The sequence below is a fragment of the Mastomys coucha genome, unplaced genomic scaffold, assembly GCF_008632895.1.
Source record: "Mastomys coucha isolate ucsf_1 unplaced genomic scaffold, UCSF_Mcou_1 pScaffold20, whole genome shotgun sequence".
Lineage (NCBI taxonomy): Eukaryota > Metazoa > Chordata > Mammalia > Rodentia > Muridae > Mastomys > Mastomys coucha.
Genome location: NW_022196903.1, coordinates 8,356,192 through 8,379,776, shown reverse-complemented (window position 1 = coordinate 8,379,776; position 23,585 = coordinate 8,356,192). Strand labels below are relative to the sequence as shown.

Sequence of the window (23,585 nt, the reverse complement as noted above, 5' to 3'; positions counted from 1 at the left end):
TTAACTAATATGCAACTGAGTTTGACAGCAGACACTGTATTCCAAGTACTTAGGAAACAGAAGAGGTGGATCTCTGAGTTTGAGGCCAGCCTAGTCTTCATGTTAAGTTTCAGGCGAGCCAGCACCACATAGAAGGATCCTACAACAAAAAATAGAGAATGAGAGAGAGGGGAAGAGGGTAAGTGAGAGAGAGAGAGAGAGAGAGAGAGAGAGAGAGAGAGAGAGAGAGAGAGAAAGAAAGAGAGCAAACAATCTTGACAGGCTATGTTCAATTCCAGAGCCACCAACTAACCATTGTCACACATCCAAGCCCACATACATTCTATACACACACATGCAAACATATACAGAATTGTAATACTACTATTAATAATTATTATTAAGAAATATTTGTCATGATAGTGTTTGTCCTGTTATGAAATATTTAGCTATGGATACAGGAATTGAATCCTAACATTGATAATTTGAAACCCCACAAATTTTTTTATTATGTATATTAGAAAATACATATTTACTAGTATAGAGATTATCCTAAAGGGAAGGATATGGAGATTATGTTTCTTCTAGATAGCATGCATGTCATTAAGTCTACATATTCGCATGAGTACTCTGGTCCAGGTACAGCTGGAGAGAATTAAGTTAGCTGATTGAGTGGTGCTTCTTAAAAGCATCCTTGAAAGCTGAATAACAGAAGCTCATGAGCTGACTGTAATTTATACAGCAATGAAAATTGGAAGGAAATTAAGAAGCATGGTTTTGTGGCTTGTTAAAGGCTGAATAATTCCTTTGCTTGTTCCAGGTGTCCTGAAAGCCTTCGGCCTGAAACCGTGAGGCCCTGCTTGCTTCCTTGTAGGAAGGATTGTATCGTGACTCCATACAGTGACTGGACACCATGTCCCTCCTCATGCAGAGAAGGTATGGAGTACTGACGGGAGGTTCTTCACCCAGAATACTTGTTCAACAGGATGAGCAATGTTTGTGATTCTTATGTAGGGCCTTGTCTGGTCTTTTCATGAGTGTCAAACCATTTGGATTTCTCCCTAGAAATAATACTATGTTAGACTATCTGACAGGCTATAATGTTTTAGCTAGAAACTCCCTTGAAGTTTTATTGCATGCCTCAGGTTGAAATGATGCTAGATCTTATTAATAAATCTTATCTTTCATAAATCGTGAAAGAATATATACTGGCCTTCTGAAGTTTTAAGAGAGTTTCCAGTGCTCACAGTACACATGGGTTTCAAACTACTTACAGGCAAGAAACAGCCTGAGATCAAGTTTGCTAAGGATTCAATTATGTGACTCAAGGATGAGAATAAAGCAAAGAGAAAAATGGCCAAGCTGTCTCCCTGCCAGCACTTAATGTGCCATGAGGTATTTCCAAGACTATTTGTCGGCTGCCAGGTTTGGTTTTTTTGGCTTTTGTGATGTGCAAAGACTTTTTATTATTATGGAAGATCCCCTGATAAATCATTTATTTCCCTTCAGGACATGTTTTTTTGGCTTTCTCACTGAGAGAAATTTTCACACTTTCCCTCCCACTTACACAGTAACAGCACATTTTCTCTTGGTGTGAAAGACAACATTGTCTCCTGTTTTCCTGTGTGCTCTCTAAACCTGTACAGTAACTTGAGGCTTTCCTTGTGTTCATGCATCTTAACTCTGATGGGAGATTTGAAATTAAAAGTTAATTTCTAGCTTAATGATCTTTTTAACTTGCTGAATTTTATTTTAAACCACTTAATTTTCTGAACATCATAATTGATTATTTTGCAAAATATCATTGTGTTTATTTGAGACATAAGATTGGGGAATTTTGTTTGCTCTTGTCGAGATAGGACCTCTGTCTGTAGAGCAGGCTGGCATAGTCCTTAGAATCATCCTGCCTAATGGGTCAATTTTTGGAATTAGAGATCTATATCACCACATCTGGGGAATTTATTTTTGTGTTTTATAGAGTATATTGAAATATTACATCAAATTAAACTGCTAATGGAGCAAGACAAATTTTTTTAATTTTTTTTGTTTTGTTTTGTTGTTGTAAACTCTTAGTAGCTTTGGGTGACTGACATTAATTTGTTGTGTTTATTGTGTTTGTTGTGTTCGTTTGTTTTGGAGACAGTCACTTATTCCATGTTAGCCTTGAACTTACTAACTTAGTGAAGATGATCTTAGAGTTTTGATGTCCCTAGTCTTATTTCCCAAGGGCTGGGATGACAGATATATTGCACATGAAGTTTTTTTTGTTAGTGTGCTATTGAAGGTCAAGCCCTTCATTAGCCATTCTGACATGTGAGCTATAACTCCCATTCATATTAGCTTTTGTAAAAATAGTTACATAACATTAATTTAACTGTAAAAAGGAAAAAAAGGTTAGTAACATGAATTTTATAAAAGGCAATGCCATTTTCTGATTTTTTTAAAAATAGACTTTAGGATCTTATTTCTTTATTTTCTTAAAAGCCACAGAAAATCTGATATTGTTGGTTTGGTCCTTATCAAGTAACATACTTTACTATATAGGCTGCTACCTCCAAAGTCATTGGTGCTGTACATTACCTCAGTGATGAAGGCTATACATTATATTACACCATATTACATTATATGTAAAACCTTGTGCTTTGTTTTGTTTGGGTTCAGGTTTTGGCTTAGTCTATAATAGTTACACATTCCTGTAGGACAGGCATGGTGCACTTGCATGCACTCACTATGTGGCAAATGCTTTAGTTTGGTATACTAGAAGCAATCTTTCTGAGAAACTTCTGGGAAAAACATTTAATCAAAATAGAATGAAACTTTCTTAGAAAATTTGAACTGAATATTAATAATTCGGAGCTTCCTAATCAGGTTATTATTTTCAGTGCTTCAACACTTCATTAAAAGCAATCATTCATCTTTCACTCTGTAATGTTTTCCAAGTAACTATAATGTTTCCAAATATAAGGTTTCGGCAGTTAACAAGATCACATCCTGGAGATATGAGATGTGTGAGGTAACTAGTTTTCTAATTGTTTAATTTGTAGAAAGAAAGAATCATCACTGAGTATGAGGCTCAGTCAGAGAAAGTAGAGAGTAAAGAGAAGTAACTTCACTTTGAAAAACAGAAAAGCAAATAAGCTAATAATCTATGGTATAATGTCTAGAAAGCATACAATTATCATTTAGCCATATACTTAAAAAGAAATTCCTCAACAGGACTGTCAGTGTAACTTAATTCATAATAGCAACTTAAGGTGAAAAAATCAGAAGAAAATAATTGGCTTTGAGCAGAGTCAAGATTATTCCAAGACAATGCAAGAGAAGAGAGATAGGATGCCAAGGAGAGCTATAAGTACTTTTGATAATATTTGTTGAGTTAAGATGGAAATGAGATCATAAAATCAACAATAGATTATGACAAAGTGCTATAAAATATATGTCAGCTCCATTGAATTCAAAGTATTTCATTAAGATAAATATTAGGTGAACTGTCAAGTTGAAAAAATTGTCAGTATATATAAAATATCTATAAATGAAAATATGGAAATACAGATGGTAATAACACTGCCTTACCAGAAGACCAAGCAACTGATGTGATACAGAGAAGGCCATGAAGTAAGTGGAGACATAACACTTTTCAAATACAGTGTCTAGAATGGGATGAACTTGTTACTACCAAAGAAATGAAAGTGATAGCAGAAGTAGAAAGAGAAGGGATTATAGTGAAGGCTATGTCAAGGGGACTAACTCGTGAAGTATCTTGAACATTGCTGCTACAAGGTAGATCGAAAGTAGGTAAAGTTAATGTCAGAAGCTTAGGATAGTTGGAGAATCATAAAGGTAGAAGAAAGGAGAAAGAAGGAGGAATAGCTAAATGCAAGTAACTAGCATCTGTCAAAGGAAGTGTTGGAAATATTAATGAAGACATTGAAGATGAGAAACCAGATGTTCCAAATAAATGTATAGATTGAAACGTCAGAAGTCAGGGAGAAATGAGAAAATAGTAATAGATTATGCTTGTGAACAGTGGTGTGGATTGGATTACAATGAAGGAACACTTGGGAGCTAGGTTGGTATAATATGAGAATGGTGGGTTTAATTACATTGATCACTTGGTCACATGTAGTTAATTATTCTAAGCTAAAGCCTCAAGTAGCCACTAGGTGACAGCTCTTTCTTGAAGCTTCTGTGGTGAGATTGACCCCTCTGTGCAAGAATGCCCTGGAAACAAGGGGCTCCATTTGGTGGTGGATGATATTGGTAGAAATCTACTTGGCTGGGCAAAGGTTCACTCATTTGGAGAGAAAACCAGCTCTACCCAATTTCAGTGAAAGCTATAAGCTAAGTCTCCTAGAAGAAAATCTTTTCAAAGACCATAAACCTCGGCTCTTGGGTTTAAAAGTAGTAACCAAAAACGGATGTTGAAGAAATAAAAGAAGCAGGGTAGAAGAGAGATAATAGCAGAAGATTCTTTGTGTTCCCAAGGAAATTTTTTCTGCTTCCCTGCTGACTTCTGTAACTGAGCACAAGGAGGCTGTGGTGAGGAAATTACAACAAGATCCTGGGACTAACTTATCCACTGTTTTGTTATTAAATGACACTAATTCAAGTGATGCTGAAATTGTACTAGCAAGCATATAATTACAATTTCTTTTGTGTTCAGTAAGAGGCAATGACAAAAAAATAACTAATTCTGGAATGGAGTAGTTCTTTTGAATTTAAATTTTTCAGGTAAAGCCTAATTTTATATTTGTTTTGCATTTATTAGAACTTAGAGCAGCCCTTCTTCTAAAATCAGTTTAAGGGGTAAAGTTACAGGTAGTATTGCAGAAAATGGAACAAAACATGTTAGATTTCAAGGAAGGATAAAAAAACGGTCATTTGAAATTTTATTCATTTCTCTCCCATGATATGCCTTGAAGAAAAAAAAGTACTGTCAATAAATATCTGAGATAATTCATTGGTAGGTTTGGTCCTCAAATGGGTGTGTACTTGTTAACTTTCCAAAATTATTCATGAATTTTGAAAAATGGGTACTTTAAAATATAAACCATTTCTGGATATAACTTGTTATTGTAATCTATAAGAAGTTAGTGAATAATTTTCCTTTTTTTTTCCCTACGGATTCTGTAGCTGAAGGTTTATATCCTAAAGTGAACAGACAAGCAGGCACTTAGCTATAATCAGAGAAGAAACTCGAGTGTCATAATATTTCCTGTGTAACACCACTAAATTTTCTCTCTAAGTACTACGGCTTTGAAGTGTTCCAGTCTAATCAGGACACAACAATTATCCTATGACTACATGAGATAAAAAAAATTTGAATGCTGAATAAGAATAAATAGAATATCATTATATAGCCAATTAAAGAAGAAAAATACCCATAGGTTTGATTTGTAACGTACATGTATATGTGTAGTCTGAATAAAAAAAATAAAATGCCAGAAGAATATTACAAACTTGTATGTTAGATAACATATGTGTTTCAAAAGTAGAAGCAAGTAAAAAAAGAAAGCAACATGTGAATTGGAACATCCTTGACTAGTTACCAGGCCGCATCTGAATTTTTAATGCTGAAGAACTTCAGTTTATAAGCTGCCATTGATGATGAAGTCATTGTATGTGCCAATGCCCATTCATTGCCCATTCATAATTCTGTGCTAGATTTCTTTATGCAAATTAAAAAGCATTAGGAGTGATTTCCTCTAAATATTTTGATTATCAGGGAAACAAACACTTATATGTTGGTGATCTTTTTCCAAATGAAGAAGATAAACTAAGAGAGAGACAGAGGGAGAGAGAGACAGAGGGAGAGAGAGACGGAGGAAGAAAATAAAGAAATCCTTCCTCAGATGCTAACCAATCACAAGTATATTTAGTTTTCATACTCTTTTTAAAAATATTGATCCTAAGCATATCCTAAAATAAAATAAATACTCAAAATAATAGAAAAGCAGAATAAAGTACTAAAGTGAGAGAGTACAAAAGGAATGAAGAGGAATAGCAAAAAATAAAAAGAATTCAAAGTTAATGTATACTCCTGTAATAGAGATGAAAACTAGCTCTGAGATTCCAGTGACCAAAATGAAAAATGGAAGCACAATGGATTCTGAAAAGCATCAAGAGAAATGAAAATGCTCCTGTCTCTGAATAGTTAGAACTGTTCATCACCTGGGCCTGAAGCTAGACACCTTTTGAATAATATAATAGAGAAGTATTAATAACAAGAAATTACCACTGACATTTCTTAGATATTCTCTGGATAAATCATTTTAAATTTATAAAAATCCAGAGTTGGTATTCAAATTTATATCATTACAATTAAACATACACAACAGTGTTCCCAACTATTTCAATTCCTGGTTGCCAGCAATCCCAGTCCCTAATTCCCTACTCCATTAACTACAGTATTCCAATCATTCATTAACATAATTATTGTCATTATCAACATGATCCACACACAATGGGAATGGTCCTCCCAATTTACACTAATACAGAGACTTAAATTGGGGCAAGGTGCACATAGCCACCTACACTCTTCTTTTCCCCAACTGTTCATCGCAAGCTCCTGAAAGGCTTCTTAAAAGGCTCCCAAGCTCAGCCATGAAGCATGTTAACTTAGGAGTTCTGCATTTAGACTCAGCTCTCTACTGGATTGTTGCTGCCTTTAAACTCCTTCTCCAGCACAGTCATTTGGAGATCACTGGTCCCTGATCAGCTTTCCTGTCTGGCACAAGAGCCCCTTCTAAGCATGGCTGCCACCGTTTGCCTACCATTGTGTTATGGGACACCTTGAGTTCATGAAAAAGGATCCTGTTATGAGAACATTTTCACTTTCAAATCATTTTATCTTATAACAACAATGATTTTTGAAATGTTTTGTTACTTTTCTGATTAAACTTCAGTTCTTAAAGACTGTTAAACTCTGTAATAACTCCCTGTTCCTGTAGTCTGTGTATGAAATATTTAACAATCTTGCAAAATCATGTAAATGCAGAAATAATTATGTTATCTGCTGACAAATTCTCTATGTAATTCTTTTCTAAGAGAAATTATGCCATGTAAGCTACCCACCCTTAAAAGATATGCATATGGAAAGTTGAAATATAGTTCATCAAAGCTCATAAACCCTTTATTTGTACTTATAATATAAAAAACAGATTTGAACATCATTCAGGCAGTAATACATTCATACTGTCAACTCATTTCTGAAGGTAAAGCTAACCCATCTCCCAATTTATAGAAATCGTTTGGAGTTATTTACTTACAGTAATTACTGCTATTTTTGACACTTCCTTAAAGGAGTCTTTCTTTAGAAACTCCTGTTGTTTCTCTACTGAGAACACAGTGCTCAGAGTGTGTCCTGAACTTATGCTGCTTAACATGAATAATGAATAGCTGGAATAAGCTGTGGATTTCAAATAAAGAGAATAACAAAGAAATAGCATTGGAATATTGAATATCTCCTCCTAAAGAAGATTCATGACAAGTGTATGTGTCCCATGTGACAAGCAGGGCTACATGAGATGACATAAGATAAACTTACAGTAGAAGGAAGGATTTAATTAGATCTGTCCTATTTCTCAAAGGGACAGGGTAATATGAAAGAACAATTACTTTGAAAATGCACAGTAGAGGGACCAGTTAACTCTGGAACTGTTGCTCTTCACTCTTTAAATTTTAAAATGTAAGTTGGGTTTTTAGTATAAGTGGTCTAAGAGACAGATAGTAAAAGACTAGATGAAACAAGGCCTCTCATTCGTCAGAGCACATGTTACTGGAGACAGGGAATTATCGTCACACCAATTGATATTGAGAGATTCTGTTATCAGTGCAATGTACGAAGGTTAAAATGTTGCTTCATTGCAGGGGACTCTGGAGCCAGGAAGCAGTCTCGACAGCGAGTCATCATTCAGCTGCCAGCCAATGGTGGCAGGGAATGCTCAGACCCACTCTATGAAGAGAAGGCCTGCGAGGCCCCTCCCACGTGTCACAGCTACAGGTAAGGGAGGGAAAGGAGGTAAGTGGAGCACTTGGTAATTCCTGACCACCATCTTTCAGGCTGGTGCTCGTTCTGGCCTCAGTAGAATGCTCACTGCTGGAGCTACCATTCCGCACCTGTATTTCTTAGAACTTCTCCACTTCTCAGGTTGCCTCTCATGAGGCAAATATATTTGTCAATTTCCCAACTGTGGACTAGTAGGAATAGTAGGTGGGGAGACTGCCTTATGCTGATATAAATTGTAAAAAATGAAGAAAGGATGTAAGAACAACAAATCATGTCGTGTTCTTTACGGAGCAATATCTTTGTCAGACAGGAATAATCAAGAATGTCTCCCTTGTCTTAAAGAATCCTTGATTTTCCTATGTGTGAGCATTGTGGCTCGGGAAGTGCCATTGTTCCTCTGCAATGCTAGTGAGATTTTCTTTTCTTTTTTTTTTTTTTTTTTTTTTTTTTTTTTTTTTTTTTTTTTTTTTGGTTTTTCGAGACAGGGTTTCTCTGTGTAGCCCTGGCTGTCCTGGAGCTCACTCTGTAGACCAGGCTGGCCTCGAACTCAGAAATCCACCTGCCTCTGCCTCCCAAGTGCTGGGATTAAAGGCGTGCGCCACCACGCCCGGCTTGAGATTTTATTTTCTATCTGTCTATTTTCACTTCCTGGAAATTTAAAGTCACTGAAGCTACACATAATCTCAAAATTTTATTGCAGAAATATGGCCTCCTTGGTATTATAACTAAAAATTTTCACATTGTACCTTGCTGAAGTACATGATTGCAGTCCTTACAACAAATGAAATGCCATATACCATGACATTAATTAATTAAATGTGAAATCACAACATACTGATTTAAGTGAAGATTAGGGTAAATTTGACATCTTAATACATGTGTCATTAATTCCGAGATGACAGATATTGTTACTATGTGTCTATATTATGAACATTACTATTTGTCCAACGCATTGATTTTTGGAATTTGTTTGTGTTATGAGATATTGTGATTTACTGTTACCTCTGCAGTGATCATCCAAAGGGCAATATCCAGAGCCTGGAGTTTACTTAGTGGAATGCAATACTTCTGGTGCCAGCTGGGGCATCTCTTGGTAATATGAATAAGAAGTCCAAATACCCTCTGTCACTGTGGAGTCTGTTTCTACAGAACCTGCCAATGATATAGTCTTGTCTCTAGTATCACAGAAAGAATTATTTATTATGTTGTGTTTATATTTATTTGTATTCATAATCACATTTATATTTATAGTATGTGGTTACATTCAACTCAGGTAAAACCGACTGTGAGAAAATAGCCTGCTTTTTGTTAACACTATATTATCTCTATGATTTGCCTGCCATCTCTGCTTCCTCTCCCTGAGATTTTATCCTTCTCCTGTAGGTGGAAGACACACAAATGGCGCAGGTGCCAGTTAGTTCCATGGAGCATTCAGCAGGATGTCCCTGGAGCACAGGAAGGCTGCGGGTCTGGACGGCAGGCAAGAGGTGGGAGACAGCTCAGTAGTATTGACTTGCTTTGTACTTCTCCAATATTCTGTCCTTTATCTTCACCGCTGCCTTGTTACACTTTATATTGCTCTCAGGCTTGGGCAGAGCACAGCAGATAGAAACAGCTTTGACCTATCTTACCTAACACCAGAAACCAGAAACTTGGCTCTTAAAATTTTCTTCTTTGGCAATAACACATACTTGTTGGAGTCTTCATTAGTTAACAGGTGGAAGAAAATCAGAAGCATGGCTTGTTTATGACATAGATCATAATGTAACTAAGTCTTTTATGTGTTTTTAAATCATGATGATTCATAACACTTTACTGGACACCTTAACAATCACAATGTTTCATAATCCTTGTTTATATGCATCACATTTGTGCATGCAAATACCGTACCTGGATAGCTTTCTTGAAATTCTCAGTAGTGGCATTTCTAATAATGCACAGGCTATCCAAGGCCCTCATCATAATTGATGCTGGATTTTAAGTTGAATGTTTATTTACGCAAAGCTTGCAGTGTGTGAAGTGTAGATTGTTCATACTGCTACAAATCATGGAATCCTGCAGAAGTGTGTGGTGAAAAGCTATCACATTTCACATCTCAAGCTTTGGAGAATAGTGTTCATATCCATGTATGAATTAACACTTGGAATTTAAGTATTTTATTATTATTTCTCATACAAACTGTCAGTAATTAATATGAATACTGGAAATATAGCTTAATATGTAACAGAACATATTCCTACCTTACTTTAACCTATAAAGATATGGTTTTGCTCTCTCATTTGTATTTATTTTCTTAATGATGATTCAAAAGTTTGTGTAGACTTGACATTGAGTTCTAGTTTTCACAGTAAAAAAATAGGAATTTTTTTAATCTTGAGAAAAACTCCTTTTAGAAATAATCTATTTTTAGATTGTTCTTAAAAGAAGTCTTCATTTGAAATACTTATAGTTTATTACTTATATTATCTGCCTGGTGATATTTATGACTCGATTGTACTTGTATAATTTTCATTGGGAATCTTCTGCTATGGGAGATGTTGTCTGTGATGTCCTGGGGGCTGATGTCTTAGGCAGTGAGCTGGACAAGATAAACAGTCTCATAGGAAGAGTGAAGATAAAGATTTATTAAAAGTTAGAGTAAAAGCCCAGAATGCCCACCACAGGATGGGAACAGATTCTTGCAAGCATATGGTTTAAAAGCTCTAGGTTTAGAGATTAGGAGCTCTTATTTACCAAATGGTCAGATCTCTGAAGGGATGGATCTTTTTTGGCTGCTATGTTTTGTGTGTGTGTGTGTGTGTGTGTGTGTGTGTGTGTGTGTGTGTGTGTGTGCACGCGCGTGCATGTGTGTATGTGCGTGTGTGTTTGTGTGATCTAAGTGATATCCTTTCTTGGTGTATGGGTTGGGAGCTACTCACAGTCACATAACTCTGACCCTATCTGTCTATCATGTGTCCATCATAAACCTTAGATCAATGACTCTTGCTGGAGCTACTATAGAACTGAGTGTTGCTTTTTCCATAGCAAACCTTTCTTCAAGAAATTGAGTAAGGCAAGGCCTTATCATTCACTGACAACTTCTCCTTTGAACCAAGTATGAATTCATGGACAATTTTGGGTCTACACAGAATTCCAAATGGTATAGGGTATGGGTGGGTTTGGAAGTTTGGATATAAAAGCTTCAGTTCCAATTACTGCACAAACAGAAGGTGAGCTTTCCTTGTCTAGTCACATTGTAGGTGGAAAAGAAAGTCTTTTTTGAATGTAGGATTATTTCAGTTCTACTATACAAACACTCACAAAGAATATTCACCAGTCAGTGGTCAGAATATGAAAGGTATATTTTATAGAATGCCGCTAGAGAAACTATTGGGTATGGTTGTGCTGCCAAGTTTTGTGTCAACTTGACAAAGTTAAGAGTCCTCAGAGAGGAAGGAGACTGTTGAGAAAATACCTCCATAAATAGGCCTGTGGAACATTTTTTAAATTACTGATTGATGTGGGAGGGCCCAGCCTATTGTATGTAGTGTTATCATGGGTTGGTCCTGGGTTCTATTAGAAAGCAAGCTAGGCAAGTCTTGAAAATCAAGTCAGTACGTCATATTCCTTCATGGCCTCTGCATCAGCCCCTACCCTGATTTAGTTCCTGTGCTGACTTCCTTCAATGATGAAATGATATTAAATCATAATCCTAATAAAGCTTTGCCTCCCAAGTTGCTTTTGGTCATGGTGTTTCATCACAGCAATAGTAGCCCTAACTAAGACAAAGAGGCACCCATGTGAAGTGTCTTCATAACTCAAAACTCCACTATTAAAGGCTGCATGACCTTGAGGGATTCACTTCCTCCATTTTAGACTGAAAACACAAAAAAGCCTTGCAGCACTGGGCTCACATTGTCCTCATGGAGAAATAATTCCATCGTCCTCCTGGCAGTCAATGACCCCAGTGACTGTGCACAGAATGTCATGGGGGCGACAAGATGAACGCGGGTCTCTTGCTGTTTGGATACCCTGTACAGACACTGATATTTTATGATGATCATTGACTTTTTCGTGTCCAGGTCTGACGGTCATTGTTCTATTCTGGTCCTAGTAAGTACTTATTTCTTAATATCTCACACTCTTACCCACTTCCTCTGCAAAACAGAAAGCTGTCTTTGGCTTTCTCAGTGCTACTTTCTGCCAGCTTCCTGCTTGGCGCCTCTCTCTCTCCCAGTCTTTAAACAATGCTTTCTAAAATCATCTCAGAGAGAGGAGAGAGGGAGAGAGACAGAGAAAGAGAGAGACAGAGAGACAGATAGAGAGAGAGGACAAAGTTGCATTATAGCAACTGGTTTAACTTTAGGATAACAACTTCAAACACAATAAGACTTCTTTAATATTCCAGCCGATGGATATTTCTTTTTCTTGCAGCTTGTGTTCCTATGGGGCATGAGATAGAGAGAATTATCTTTCGTTCATAGAAAGAAGAAATGTTTCCTTACATTGATATTCCATTCGTGATTGGTTTCAGAACTGTGCACAATTAGCTTGTTAGTGTCTCACCATCTTTATCTTTGACACCATATGGCCACAGGCAAAATCAAAATAAATAAATAAATTAATTAATTAATAAAATGCTTTCCTTTAGTAGCTGAAGTAATGCTACATAAATTCAGCCAGCAAAGACAATAGAATGGTCACCTCTCTGTTGTTTGGTGCATCGGACTTTCTAGTCTAGCTTCTCATTCATTTGAGACTGCATTGAGAAGGCTGGGCAGGAAGAACCCTGGATGTTTGAAAGGGTGTACCGAAACGAAGGAGCTTGCATTTCTTAGGGAAATGAGAACATTTAATCCCACCCAACAAACTGGAATTAAAGACTGAAAGCAATTGATTGCAAATGTGATCATTAGAAGCTGAAAGAGGAAGAAAGGCTTAAAGGATGGGCTTATTTTTGGCTCGTACCCTTTTACTAGCATAAGCAGACAGGAGAGGAATGCACAGTGCAATCCATTCTATAAGCTAAGCATTTAAGCTGAGAAATGCAATTGATAAGCTCATAGAAAAGTAGGTAGGTTGAGACCACAGAGATGTGATTTGGAGCCTGGAATGACTTTGTCGAGATGTATAAATGTCAGCATCAGTGTTTGAGACTGTGTTCAATACGTGAAAAGAGCAAGGCAGGAAGGAAGCAGTGCATTATCTGTCAGCGTGTGCAGAATAAATTAGAACGATAAGACAGTTGGGCCCAGCTTCTGGTTAAGATGCTGTTGGAACAATAAAAGGTGGAAGAAACAGAGACTCTGATGAGAAATCCAGTGTGAAAAATGGACAGAAATAAATAGATAATGGCCTTAAGATAGTGAAGAAAATTGGAGGACTTCATGGCAGAAACTAGAATGGATAGTACAAATATTAGTTAAAGTTGAACTGTGGACTCTTTAAGCCAATATTTTCAGCTTCATAATTGTTCCATTGGTGAAAATAATTAATTCTGAAAGAAGAGCTAATTTGAAAAGTTGTTGCTTGTATAATTTGCATTGTGTAGTTGCCAAGTACCAGGAGCCTAATCTAAGGTTGAAACAGATATGCAACTGTAAAGGTAGCATAGAATAATAGATAATTATTTGACCAACATTCCAAAATGATTTGCTGTAATATAGGAAAGCTCAGGTCTCCAAGATAGTCGATGTACTTATATTAAAAAAAGGTAATATTTTTTCATTAGTATATTTCTCTTTTCTCTAGCCTACTTACATTCTAAAGCTTTTTGTTATTTCTTTTATTCTAAAGTATTTAGATTTAAATTAATATTTCTATAATAACTAACTTTAACATTTCTTCTTTGCATCAAAAATTTCATTATATGAATTAAAATATAGCTGCTACCTTTGAACACTATACTAGGACTCTAAATTAGATATATTTATTGTGTAGCCTTTACCAAATGATTGGCCTATACCAGAGATTAGTAAACTATATTTTGTCAACCAAATCCAGTCCATAGCCTATTTCTTTGTAGTTAATATTGTATTAGAACATAGCCATACCTATTTCTTTATGTATTACTTGTGGCTGCTCTCAAGATATGTGGCAAAGTTGAGTAGCTAAAAGAGACAATGTCTCAGAAAGCAAAAATTATTTACTATCTCAGCTTTACAGAAACAAATTACTGACCTCAATCTAATCTCAGAAGTAAATAATCATTGCTATAGTCACAATTCCTGGTTGTACTGTAATCATTAGCATCACATAGTTCTATCTTGTCCTTAGCTCAAGTTTCCAAATTAAGCCCATCAGTGAAGAAACCTATTTAAACTTATGAAAGATTCAGCTCTAAAATCTATTATAGTAGTAAAATTTCTACCTTCAGAATGAAATCACAGCGCTAGGCAGGAAATAAGAGAATACAATATTGACTCACCTAACTCTAGCAGTAAACTTTTTAACAACAACAACAACAACAAAAATAGGTAAAGATAAAAACCTGAAAATGGAGACAGTGTGGTAGACAAAAAGTAAAAACTGTTCTAGGTCTTTGCAATTTCTTTCTCTAATGATAAATTATATCACAACTAGATGTTACTTTCTGGTTTCCTATGATGTACTACATGAAGAGGAATGAAAGGGCTTGTTTTGCATAATAAATATGCAGCTCTCAGCACAACTCTTGCAAGGTCTTGTTATAATTCAGTTCTTCTCAGAAGACCTCAGCTTCCACATCACTAGGAAAGTTTAACCCTAAGCTCTCTTCTATATACCATAGCAGCAAGAGACAGAAACTTTCTCTAAACAAGATATGTACTCCCCTAAAAGTCTTATAAGACTTTCATAAAATAAATACATAATCATAAAATAAATACATAATCATTTGTATGCTGTGGTCACTATTACAATTAGCCACAAGGTCAAAGTGCTAAGTGATTCAATTTCTGGTGAAAACTTCTCTTTTCCTGACATCAGAGTATATTTTCCCTGTAACTTAGATAGAGATAGATAGATAGATGATGAAGTAGATAGATAGATAGATAGATAGATAGATAGATAGATAGATAGATAGAAAGATAGGTAGACAGATACATACATACATACATACATACATACATACATACATACATACATGTGAACATAGAGGAAAAGCTCTCTACAGTCTCATTGTAAGTAGATCTACTCAGATCCAAAGTGTCCATCTCATGACTCCCTTACATTGGGATTATTGCCTCAGCCTATGAGTTTTAGAGAAATAGAACTCAGTCAATATCAGCAATGTCTTTAACTGCCTATTCTAATTCACAGGTCTATAAGTCCAATATATTAAACTTTCTCAAAAAGCTGTATAAACAGGATAATCCCAGTCCCTAAGACCAATGTAAATTTCCTGAATACTGTTCAATATAATTAATGATTGTATTAAAAATATTTGTTAAATACATGCTACATAATTTAAAGAATAAATATATAGGGATAATTTTATATGGAAAGAATATTATAAATAATAATACATGATTTGATTCAAGGCAAATCAATAATGCATATATTATTACTGTGTAAGCACAATGACCAGAGGAAAATGGAAGAAAAAAAATCAGAGGTGACCATTGCTGTACACCCAATGAGAAAAGACATTTCATTTAAACACAGGAAAAGAGCATGATGTAAAATCTATACACTTAAGGGCAATGTATTGGCTGGTTTGTTTGGGACTTCTCTCAATGTGTTTGAGGAAGGCAGACATCCCTCAGGGACTAGAATACTAGGAGAAAAAGAATAGATTTTTTTTTCAATTAGGGAAGAAGAAAATGTAGCAAAATATCTAATGGCTTAAGAACAAAAAAGGACAGAAAAATAAGAGAGATTTTTTTTAAAAAAGCATTAACAGAATTTATGACTTTAAAAGCTGGCCTCACATTGCTCAAATCCTTTGTATATAAGCATGTCACAGAACTGAAGTCTCCACTGTCTTTTCTCTCTGTGTCCAGAGGATATTTAGAAGACCAAGTCACTCCTTTACCTGGTGAATATATTACTGAATTCTAACCATATTTATGGATAAAGTGAGCACTGGAATTGTATTAGAAATAAAATATATGGCTCATTACAATGATAATTTGGGGCAGCCCAAATCCAAGTCTAGGTCACATGCCTTTTCCTCCTGACTGCATGAGCATCACAATTCCTCAGGTTTCTCTGCCATAAATACCATTTCCTGAACTCCATGGGATTAGTCCAGCATTATCTCTTAGCCAGCAGGTAGTTAGTGTTTAAGCAGACACCAAAGGCTTGGTCTTCTAGTTCTTCAAGTTCTCTTCTAGTCTCCACGGCAGATGTGGTAGCCAGAAATACAGAAAGATTAGGTGATGTCTGCGGTGAGGAAAAAAACAGAAAGGTTGATTGTCTCTGCCTTCAAACTAGACTATCAAGGTCCTATAGATGATAATTAGTGGGCAGAAAACAAAGATATTGGATACTAGAAAAGAGTGAATACCCAAGTCAGATGGGAGACTTCTAAGCCATCTTAGTCCTTATAGATTAATAGATTCTAAGAAACCAGAACATCTGAGGAACATTGAAGGTTGCTTTTCCTTATAGTTGGATAATCTCAGTGGGGTAATGATATACCCAGATATACCAGCAGCCAGAGGTGGCACAGACCAGGGTCCAAGGTCACCACAGGGCTCAGGATCCAGAGTCTGGACCTGAAAAGAAAGCTGAAGGCTGAGCCCACTTACTACTACCTGCAGCTGAGAGAACTTTATGATGGCCTGAACCACAACAGTTCTATACAAATGTCTTAACATTGACCTCTGTTGGGTCATAGATGATAGCACAGTGACTAAGTCAGTGAAAACACAAAAGGACTAAGAAAGGAGAAGCAGATTGCCCTCTTGAGAATAGGAAACCAGCAAAGTGAAAATGTCAATGCACATTAAAAAATACTAGTAATGGAATATTTTATATGATTTCCTTATTTTTCTCAACAATTTTTCTAAAGAAAATAGCAACTTCTACTATTTAAATATGAATATGTTATTCTAAGCTTTATTATTTGTTATACATTATTTTAAAAGTATGATACAAACTCATAAACATTAAATGTACGTTTTCATATAAACCATTTCTTTTCTTTTTTTTTTTTTTTTTTTTTTTTTTTTTTTTTTTTTTGGTTTTTCGAGACAGGGTTTCTCTGTGTAGCCCTGGCTGTCTTGGAACTCATTCTGTAGACCAGGCTGGCCTCGAACTCAGAAATCCACCTGCCTCTGCCTCCCAAGTGCTGGGATTAAAGGCGTGCGCCACCACCGCCCGGCTCATATATAAACCATTTCTAAGTAATTTTCATTGAATCTCCATGTTGCTATCTCTTGTCAAGAATACTTTTTTCTTTAATTAAAATTAAATCTAAATAATTTGTGGTCTGTGATTCAGAAATACTTAACTTCACAGTATGGTGCTTTTTATGAACAAATGGGCTTAAATCTTGGATTTAACTCTGTGGATCCTGTAATGATACTCTGGTATTTATCCTTTGCCTATGAATCTGGTCCAGTTTATTGTTTTTTTCCAGCTGTGTTTTAAGGCATTATTAAAGTTCAAATCAGACCAAATATCTGAGTCAGTTTATTTTAGCAGTATATACTATTCTGTCCACTTAAAGACAGAATCCAACTAAAACTAGAAAATATAAGCAGAAAATAAGTAAATACAAAAACAAACTTATATGTTATGATTTTAAAACTTTCTTCAGGTGTATTTATGAACTGCTGTGTAATTTGATCTGTTTGAACTATTGATCAAAGCTTCTAGGATTATTTCTGTTTTCAAATGTTTTTTACCTGATTTTCTATGAATCTCAGCCTCCTACTTTACTTGAACATTCTGATTCTGTCTTATATTTCTTCATTACCCTTGTTATCAACTGTTTGTCAACATTTGCCTTTTTTCTAATAGCAGCTCATAAAATACAGGTGGCTCCAACCCATGTCCACAGTTCCTCCTGGATGTTACACGTGTGGTATGCAATTAGCTGAACCTTTACACAACTCCATTCCAGTTTAGCTGACTTTCATCTGAGCCACTCTTCTGGCAGATGACATTTTTTTTTCCTAATAAGAGGTATGCATATGTCACACATATTATGAACACCAGTGACATGGGGATCATTAGAAACTATTAAAGAGAAATTTTAAGAAGTGTGTTTCTTTCCATTCTGCCATTCTATAATTGTGTGTTCACAAATTATAATTAGGATGCGTAATTTAGCAACTGTGTCAGTGAAAACCTTTTTGCTACAAAGAAAGGCCAGGATCATTATATCTACCTAGGAAACAACTGGGGTGTTCTTGCATTATTTATAGGCTAGATCTAAGCACAATTAGGTCTCTTGGTAACAAGCTTCCTACACATGATAAGCTTTTTCCTTTTTCTTTTTTATATGATCTCATTCTTGCTGTTACCATTTGCTCATAAAACTACAGGAAGATAACTCACCCAATCAACTTACCAACTGAGTATGTTCTGTCTTGACTGTCACCAGACATAATGGATGAGATAGGGTACCTCATGTTCATATCACTCGATTTAATATATAAGGTCTCAGAGCCCCTTGAACTCTTTGTTACCCATAATTCAAAGCTTTCCACACACCAAGGTATAGATTCTTCCTGCTATAATGAACTGTGTGCACATTTTAGGTCTAGCAATATATTTTACTCTGATTAGTGTGACAGAATGACAGGGTGGCCATACACACTGCAGAGTAATCCACAGCTCACTTGAAATGCCCACTTTCTGCATAAAGAAGGGGCATAAGAAGGGAGTTCTATCTTTTCAAAAAAAATAAACAAAACCATGAAGATGAGTAGTGACATTTTGTGTTATTAGATTTACTTGCTCTAAGGTCTGTTATTAACTTCACACTGATGCTCATATCCACATATATCTATGTCTATCTGCTGTTGACTCAACAGTGTCAGGCCTGTTTCTTTGAACCTTTAACATTTTCATATTTTGAACATAGCTTATGGGGCTGATGGTTCATCTGTTAAAAGCATAGTCTGGTTTGGGGGTTTTATTGTTGTATTGTTTTCAGGTTTAAATTGGGGAGATGCTTTAAGAACACTCAAAAATGGAAGACTGACATGAGTATTGACAGAGTGCCTATTGTTTATTCAGCATTAAAGGTTTTGACATGTTGCCATCTTGATCATCTGTCACTCACTTCATAGTGTGAAGTAATTTTCCTGGAGCATTTTAGAGCAATCCCTAGATAAGTTATTTATTTCCCTAGATAAGTTATTTATTTCAATCATTTTATAACATGAAAATGAAACTATCGTACAAAGCATGATTAGTCATAATTTAATGATGTCTAATCTTTAGACCATGCCCAATTTTTGCCTATTATAGCAAAAATGTCTACACTCACAGGCAGGGGAGATGTCTCAGTACCTAAGCCACTTCCTTCCACATATGCACAGGACCTAAATGTTTATACATTAAGAAAGGAGGCAGAAACAATAGACTCTGTGGAAGCTAATAGGTTAATTAGGCAGAAACAAACATCTGTTAAAAAAATAAAAGCCTGATTGTGCTTCAAGCAAGGTGGACTGTATGGACCAACCTGTGGGTGTTTTCTGAACTCTAAATATGAAGAGTGATGTATACATTCCTGCATTCACAGATATAAGCATTATCACAGAAACACATATGTACATAATATACACACATAAAAATGTCTACACACTGCCTTTTCAAATCAGTCCTCCTAAAGTCTACAAATTGTCATTGGTTAGTATATATTGGTGAATTGCTTTGATCTAATCCTTCTTTGAGTTGTTTTCCTTAGAGCATTTATTTGCTGACGAAGCTGAATTTCTTACTCACCTTTAAATATTTCCTGAATCTTAATGTACTAAACTTGTTCAAATGGTACTCATCTTTAGTCCACAGTTAATCATACTTGTGTTTCTCATGCTGTTAGTCAGCTAGAGCCATTTTATCCTATAACACATAAAACTTGCTGTGATATTTAATTTTTATATTTAGTAATGAAATAAGTATATATTGTCGTCATAATGTAAACTGTGGTATTTCTATTTTTCAGTTGCTAATCTCACAAAAAACGCTTTCTTGATAAACTCTTCACAGGATAGCATTATTTCGACCTGTGTTTTAATAAGGCCTCCTCACAAAGAAGAACTTGCATAGTCATTATACAGTAGAATAGATGCAAATACAGTCACTATTGCTTGAGCGTGTGCAGCTTTCTGAAACTCCAGGAAACCATGCTTGGTATGATCCATTTATGCTAAAATTAAAATCTACTGTGTTTTCATTGGCTCACAAATGACTTTTAAAGTTTACAAAGCTGAGAGACCAGATGGCTCCCTTTCCAAACATTTATATTTTCCTCACCCAGTAGCAGGAAGTTCATTTTAGATTGCATTTCTATGTTTGAATTGTTGTGTTTCCTCTATGATAGAATACAAACAAGCTACGATATATGATAAATTTTCAATATATTGTACAAACGGTCTTCTTGCTCTTGTTTGGATAACATTCTGTGATTCATTCCAAAAGTACACTGTTGAAAATCTCAGATAAGGGAAGTGGAGTGCAGAGGAGATTTCTGAGAACAGATAAGGGATTTTTACGTACTTGTTTTCCATTTCAACTTACTGAAGTATGAACAAGATTTGCATGCCATATCTGAATATGTGAAAGAATCTTCTGATTTTTGTAAATAGTGTATTTACCAACCTTTTTAACTTACTTCTAGAATTATATTTATTGGTAGTGTGGTTATTTTAATTTTCTTTCTCAAATCAAAATGTGAAAATACATAAAGTAATTCTGAAATATGATGACAAAGAAAGACAGACATAAAGAGACAGACAGACAAGAAAGACAGATGGAGGCTGGGGCCTCATGGAGAACTCAAGGATCTTTATTAACTTTCTCAAAATATTTATGTTTGAATCTTTATTTCAGCGAGACATATTACATAAGTAGGCAAATTATATTTCATTTCAAAGATCCCACAGATAAGATTTTTAGTTCTTAATTTTAGTTGAAAACAGTACATCCATCTTCCTATCTAAGAATTCTAATATGGTCATATATCTTCCATCTCAAATTAATCATTCCTGAAGGTTCTACATCATAGCTAGTAAAATGACTAATACTTTCATTTCTCAAGTCTTTCTTTGAAATATGTGAACTTACTGAATTTATAGTGCATAAGTGGTTGGTCCTATGTGCAAAAGTAGAGAGGACTATGAAACCCAATCAGAACATTTCCCCTGTGGGGTACCACAGGCTTTCCTTCAAAATAGATGGAGGTTCACTTTCATCCATTCCCGTAAAAGTCCCCATAATACTTTCTTGACAGAACAATAATTCAAGTTTCGAGTTTAAACCTACATACCAGTGTTTTCCATAGCTTGATATAGTGCAAGAGTGACCATTTATCAGAGAGACTTCCATCTTATCCACTAGTCTTAGCCAGAACTCTATTTTTTTTAATTTCTTTTTTATTGGCTATTTTGTTTATTTACATGTCAAATGTTATCCCCCTTCCCAGTTTCTCCTCTTCAAGCCCCTTATCCCCTTCTCCTCCCCCTGCTTCTATGAGGGTGCTCCCCACCCACTCATCCACTCCCTCCCACTCACCACCCTAGCATTCCACTATCTTGGGGCATCGAGTCACCACAGAGCCAAGGACCTCCTCTCCCATTGATGCCAGATAAGGCAATCCTCTGCTATATATGCCGCTGGAGCCATGGGTCCCCCCCATGTGTACTCTTTGGTTGGTGGTTTAGTCCCTGGGAGCTCTGGGGAGGTCTGGTTGGTTGATATTGTTCTTCCTGTGGGGTTGCAAACCCCTTCAGCTTCTTCAGTCCTTCCACTAACTGCTCCTTTGGGGTCCCCATGCTCAGTCTGATGATTGGCTGTGAGCATCCGCATCTGTATTGGTCAGGCTCTGGCAGAGCCTCTCAGGGGACAGCTGTACCCTGTACCATCAGTCAGAACTCTTACACCTTGAACTTCTGGCAGCTTTGAAAAACGCTTATTCCTTGATCCTCATGGCTGAATCCAAGAATGGAGGCTGTGAGTAGCCTTTCAGGAGCTTCTGCGGCAGTAGCTTTCATCCAGCCAGCAAGTTGAGATCATCAGAGCTGCGTAGGACCTTGTCCTTAGCCAGTGAATAACATTGGAGTTTAGTAAGAAAGCTATATCCCCAAAACTAACCAGCTTATTCTACTTTGCATCCTGACACACCACTACTTTAGACTACTTCGATAAACAAGGACCATGCCAGCCTCCCCAGATGTGATGAGAGTGGCCTTTAATTTTCACCTGGTTTTCACAATGCCAACCCCCACACACACACCCCTTTCCAATGATTATGGCTTTACAACTTAAGGACCTCTCTGTTCCTTTTGTACAACTGGGCTCTACCAACTTAGATCATATGAATGAGATTCCATTCAAAGCCTAGGAGTCTTGCCATTACTTTGCAGCACAGAATGAGCTTCTGTGGACTGGGTCCACCATGTGCTCTCCTTGCAGGGAACATTTTCCCTTTCTCAAACTGTCAGCTACTTCCAGTTGCATGCCCATTCCCCAACCTGTACTGTTCAGGTGGGTTTCAGCTCACAGGTGAAAAGAGTATGGCTTAATCTAATCTGGGGATCCCTGTATCCCAGCTCTAATTCAGGCCAACAGATCAGCCTCTTCCCTAAATTTCATAATGATAGAATTCTGAGCAAGCTGGTAAGCAGGGAACACTTTCAGCCTCCACCATAAACTTGAAAAGGCCATATAAATCAGTCTGAACAGGGCTATTTAAGGTACGTTAATGAAGATTTCAATGTAGGACCAAAGGTTAAATGTTTCATTGGCTTCCTTGTTAAATGAACAAATTATTTTTAGAACCTGTGGAGTAAATGATAGAGGGAGACTGTAAGCAACGTGTGATCTTGTCTTTAAGATCTGTTACAAAATAGGCAATATTATCTATCTGTGTTTCCTATGTGATAAAACTCTTTCCTGTTTTAAATAAACTACTGGAACAATATTGGAAAGGACCACTATGTGAATAAAAACTGTTTCATCAATAGAGTCTAGATATAGTCATGGGTATTCTACTAGTGATGTGATAAATAAAGTTTGTTAAGAGTTTCCAATCTTATTTTTAAATCCAAAGTCAATGTTTCTGCAATGTGAAGAACTTGAGGTCAGAAGGGATTGAGAGCTTCGATAGTATCTCCTATCAGCCACTCAAAAGACACACCAATGCACTCTCGACATGGAAGAGAATAGTGCCTTCTATGCCATGTGGCTGGACCACAAGTTGCATGAACAAACTCTCCTACCACCATTCACTAACAAATAGGCATCCACTGAGACCTGTGTAGACTGAAAATGTAGATTGCTTTATACCCTAAAACAACATTGGGGCATCTTATTTGCTGCAAGCACTATGGCAAATATTCAGCATAATTATTTTACTAAAATTGATTTCTAAATCTAACCCATATGTGAAATAAATTTAAATCATTCATAGAATCTAGTGAAATGTCACTAAGAAACATATATATATATATATATATATATA

The 23,585-nt window shown here is 36.1% G+C and overlaps 1 protein-coding gene across 1 annotated transcript in view; it reads left to right on the top strand.

Moving 5' to 3' along the window:
• Thsd7a (thrombospondin type 1 domain containing 7A) overlaps window positions 1–23,585 on the top strand; it is a 380,717-nt gene that overhangs the window by 294,050 nt on the left and 63,082 nt on the right. The window contains exons 9-11 of the mRNA XM_031381188.1: window positions 800–915; window positions 7,849–7,981; window positions 9,371–9,474. Of these exons, the coding sequence (XP_031237048.1) occupies window positions 800–915; window positions 7,849–7,981; window positions 9,371–9,474 (353 nt within the window). The remainder of the gene's footprint in view (window positions 1–799; window positions 916–7,848; window positions 7,982–9,370; window positions 9,475–23,585) is intronic.